Here is a 4805-nt window from a genome sequence, read left to right as displayed (position 1 = left end):
TTTCCCCATTGATGTGCTACAACCAGCCCCTTCCCCCCTATTGTTTGGATAGACGAAATAAACAACAAGTTACTTCACCAGGGGAGGAGTACATGATAGGGGGGGAAGAAGAGAAAAAAGAATGTTTTGCTAAACTTTGAGTAGTGACTTACTTTGTCTCGCTTCCTTGACAGAGAGTGCTCTTCTAATCAGCTTGGTTTGCTGGACTAGTGATCCACTGGTGAAGAACTTGTTTCCGCAAATTTACCTCACTAGATCCAATAAACTTGGGCAGCCTGCTTCCATCCCAAAACTCAATCGCCTTGAGGGTGAACAATCCGTAATCATGGTTGCCGTGGGCAAAAAATAAAAAGTGTGTACATCATTAAAATGTTAGATAAAAAAATAACTATATGATAGAAAAGGACAAGATACAAGAGGGGTGTAGTGTTATGTGCGTACATTCCAAATTGCCGGTAGCCCGAGATAAATCGAAGTTCATAGCTAAAAATATTAGGGACTGTGCACCCATTGTGCTTTGCCGTGTACTTCTTCCATAGTGTTATGATCTTCGCGCGAACCATGTGTGCTTTCAGAACCAGTGACTGGGTACCAGAGGTCCTTAGAGAATCAATGACTTGGAACTCTTTATCTACCAAGTTTAATACAACTGTAAACCAGTGCCCTGCTGCATCCGGTTCGTTTTCATTTGCTTCATGGATTGGGAACAAGATCTGGATTCCAGGTGAACAACTTGATAATTAATTCATATGTAAGTTGCTAGTAGGTGATGTAACTTGTGTGCTAAAATGTAAGTAACTAGACATGGAAAAAAAGGGGTAAAGAATATTTTCAGGAGCATACCAGATCATATTCTGTGTTGAGGAAATCAAATGTTTTCTCAACCATCCTGCAATAAGCTTCTGTTGGCATCATCATCTTCAACTGTTTGTTTTGCCGTTAAAAAAAGACACATTATTAGACCCAACTGATAAAAATAGATCATACAATAACTAGATAGGGGAGGGGGGCAAGTAATTTACCCCAACCCATGGTGACATTATTTTCTTCCTCCTTTGTGTTGGATCTTTCGACAATACAAATGTCCCAACTTGGAGCGCAATTGTGTTTAGCGATCTGCCCATGGCCATGCTATTTGCTAGCTCACTCGCAGTAGCTGTGATTTCATTTGACTTGAATGCGTCCAGACTGCGAAACAAAGGGAGAGCTTGTTAGTATTGTTTTATTGTGCATGTGTAGTTTCTTTATTTGTTCACCTACATACCTGATATCAGCACCGGACCGCGACCTCCACTTGCAAATTTCATTGTATATGGTTTCTTGTTCCGGGCTCAAATGGTTTGTGTTTATGGTGGGGTTTGTGTTTATGGTGGAGTAATCTTGATGCTTCGCTGAGTTCTTCATGGCATCATCACAAAGTTGGTCAAACATTGAGGAGGTGATAAAATCATCAGTAGTTGATTTAATTGGGCTCTTCTGGGTAACATCATCAAACCCAAGTGAGAAACTGGGTGCGTCTGGGGCATCCCTGTATCCTTTAGATTTCTTGATCTCCTCAATAGTGCGCATGATTGGAAGATTGCTTCCTCCCTCACCGGAAATGCCCTGCCAAAACAAAAAGGAAGGAAAAATGTTTGGGGAAAAACATTTGTACTCAATTTGCTGGTTGCATATGTCAGGGTAGTGCTTAAAAAACTGCTCGCACCTTTGCTTTCTCATCTAACTTTTTGGCTGCCAGCGGGCCTTTGCTCTCTTCACCCTGGCCGTTTTAGAGAAAAAGGAATATTTACAAATATGCCTTGACATATTGGAAGTGAGAAAAAAGAAAAAGAAAGAAAAGAAAAGGAGGCAAGCAAAAACCTTGTCTGTTGGAAGCGAGGCTTCTACTAGCTTTTCCATTTCAGTTGAAATTTTCCTTGGCTTCTTGGTGTAAACATTTATTCTTGCTGTTGTTGATGATGCTGCAGATGCTTCATCTTTTTTATTTTCATTGCTCTATTGAAAAAAAAAATTGCTGTTTAGAAAGTTGATAGCCAGTGATGTGGAAATTGCTAGTCCAGTGGTGCACAAGTTGACACAATTTATGCACAAGTTGATGCTGAAAAAATGATGTGACCATGTGTACCTGTGGGCTTTTGCTGTTTTGTTTGAGTTCGTTTGAACCCTTTACTTCTTGGGGGAGCTGCATTTTGTCTGAAGTTTTCTTTCCATTATCCTTTTTGGGTGCAAGTGGAGGCAAGTGGCATGCAGCCTTCAGACTTTCAGCAGCCAACTTCTTTCTAGTCATAAAATCTGTCCTTGTAGCAGTTCTCTTGGTCCTCAATTCTTTTTTTGTTTCAGGAGAAAGGTGGTTGTCGATGGCATCTTTGATTTGTTTAGCCTCGAACTTCTCAGATTCTTCTTTGAGTGGCAGATTTAATCCGGAGTCTGGCATAGGTAGTGGATGCATGCAATCCTCAACCATTTTCTTCACCTCCGCTATTGCACTCACTTCTAAAATCTCTATCGGTTCAAAAACCATTTGCTTTGCAGTCGCACGACCTGATATTGTATCATCAAGTAGCCCTAATGCTTCCATCTCTTCTCTGATACTCAGCGTATTTTCTTCCCTAGGCTCCAGATGGTCATCACTGCACTTGCCTGAGACTTTTGTATCTGCTGTCCCTTTAGAATTTTGAGGTGTTAACCTTTGACTTGCATTCCCACTTTCGTCCCCTATATTGCTTGCAGCTTGCTCTTCGGGATTGTTGTCCCCACTATACCCTTCATCATCTTGGTCGTCATCTTTCCTTAGTTGTTTGCCTTTAGCATCATCACAATTTGCTAGTGGTGTGTTTTTTTTTGTCTTCTTCTTTGTCATCACCATCTTTGTTGTCTTCTTTGCCTTGAGGGATACCTTTCTCCTTGCTTTGAACTGAAAATCTCAAACAACAAAAATGAAAAAAAAAGTCATGTAAAAAATGTATAACTTGCCACTTCAGAACTAAGTAAATTGCTCCTTGTACTGAAGAAATTGCTAGTGTAGATTAAAACTCGATATACCTTGTATTTCATCATCATTTTGTTGACTCTGCAGCCCGGTGATGTCAACTTCTTGTGTACCATCTCTTTGTGTTGCAGTAAAGCCGGTGATATCAATGTCAAGCGACTGGGTGTTGCAAGCAAGTTGAGATCCCTCATTTATATCCCTGTGCAAAAAAAAGAAACAAAATTTAGCTTGAAAAAAATATATGATGGGTGAAAAAGAAGACATAATCATTGAAAAGTTGCTATCCATGAAAAGTTGATGATTGCATACCTACTAACAATAGGCTCGTCTTCCCGATCTTCTCCCCCATCTTCTCCCCGATCGTTGCCAGAATCTGAATCGGCATAATCTTCCAATTCCTCACTACTACTTTCCTGACCCTTTCCCCCATCATCTTGTTTTCTTTTGGATATGCGCTCACAATTAACAATGGGCTCGTCTTCAGACTCCTCAGCGTACTCGAGATCCCCCCCAGAGGGTGTGTCACTTTTATCTTCAAACTCAGCATCTTCGTCTTTTGTTGCTGCCGAGCTGCTCTATTTTTCTGCCGCAGCTGCACGTGTGCTCTGTGCTCTTGCTGGTGCACCTGTGCTGATCGTTGGCTGCTTGCCGCCTTGAGACAGTTTGAAGGTAAGATTTACCACTGCTTCATTGATGGCCAAGCTGAACTCGCTGATGGCTTGCTTGAAGGTGTTCCTATCCTGCATTGATATATTGCAACCTTATATATATTAACATTGATACATTGCACATGATGTGGTGGGAGTGTGAAAAAAAAAGCTAAAATTACCATGGTGACTGATTCAGCGGGCATGTTGGAGTTGACAAACTCATCAATCCTTTCTGGTTGTATGAGCATGTTGGGGGAGTTCATTTGGTACTTAGCTTTGAGCTGCAAAAAAAATTATATGACGTATATAGTCAACTTGACTCAAGGTGGTGATGTAAGTTGATACATGTCCATGAGTAAGTTGATACTAAGACAACATGCAGATTGATACTCCATGAAAAACTGAGAGAAAAAAGGGACAAATGACTCACATGTAACATCCCAAATTCAGTGCTGGATACCTTGTCCATTGTAGTGATTCTGGTAACCAAGCTTTGTGTCCAAACAGAAGCTCTTACTTTTGCAGTTTGATCTACAATATCACCGGTGTCGAGGGCATCCAAATACAAAATCTACAGGTAATGTGTGGAACTCAGATTATATAGTTGGGCAAAAACAAATAACTTGCATTGTGTGAATCAAAAAAACACATGGGGGGGATAATCCGTCGTACCGTAAGGAGAAAAAGATAGCCTGATGTAACACCCTGGGTGTCTGCACAGTAGTTGTGTATATTTTATATGCATCATGTGCTTGAATTGCTTGAAAAAGGACCTTTTTGTAATTAGAAAAGGTTATATGTGTAATATTGATTTTATGCAAGGGTCTTTCTATAGTTTAATTTGAATTGAATGTGTGATTATAGCTTTTGTGGAGGGTGTTTTTCCAAAATGTAGTGTAATCATTACATGGCAGGAAACTTTTCAAATCAGCCCAAGTTTGAAGTGAAATTTCATTGAAAAAGTCAAGTTTCCTTTAAATTCAAATTCCCTTCTATGTTTTCAAATTTAGCTCTCTATTCTTTGATCAAATAAATTTTTGCACAACATAAAAGTTGTAGATCTTGAAGAGTTGAACAACTTTCATGTTGGGCACTTTTTCATTTGAGCCCTATTTTAAAAGATATCACGGGTTTACAGTTTAGTCCCTGGAATTTTCAAAAATTGC

General features: G+C 39.9%; 1 protein-coding gene across 1 annotated transcript; it reads right to left on the bottom strand.

Moving 5' to 3' along the window:
* Window positions 1–1143: 1143 nt before the first annotated feature.
* LOC120710233 lies at window positions 1144–3534 on the bottom strand. The gene is made up of 7 exons (XM_039995882.1): window positions 3299–3534; window positions 3043–3188; window positions 2126–2914; window positions 1861–1995; window positions 1706–1759; window positions 1265–1605; window positions 1144–1156 (listed from the first exon to the last, which is right to left on the bottom strand). Exons 2-7 carry the CDS (start codon window positions 3178–3180, stop codon window positions 1144–1146), a joined length of 1470 nt encoding a protein of 489 aa, XP_039851816.1. The 5' UTR covers window positions 3181–3188; window positions 3299–3534.
* Between the last annotated feature and the right edge of the window lie 1271 nt (window positions 3535–4805).

Source organism: Panicum virgatum, chromosome 5K (genome assembly GCF_016808335.1).
Source record: "Panicum virgatum strain AP13 chromosome 5K, P.virgatum_v5, whole genome shotgun sequence".
Taxonomy (NCBI): Eukaryota; Viridiplantae; Streptophyta; class Magnoliopsida; order Poales; family Poaceae; genus Panicum; species Panicum virgatum.
The sequence above is the reverse complement of the archived record's forward strand: the minus strand, read 5'-3'. Positions and strand labels throughout refer to the sequence as shown.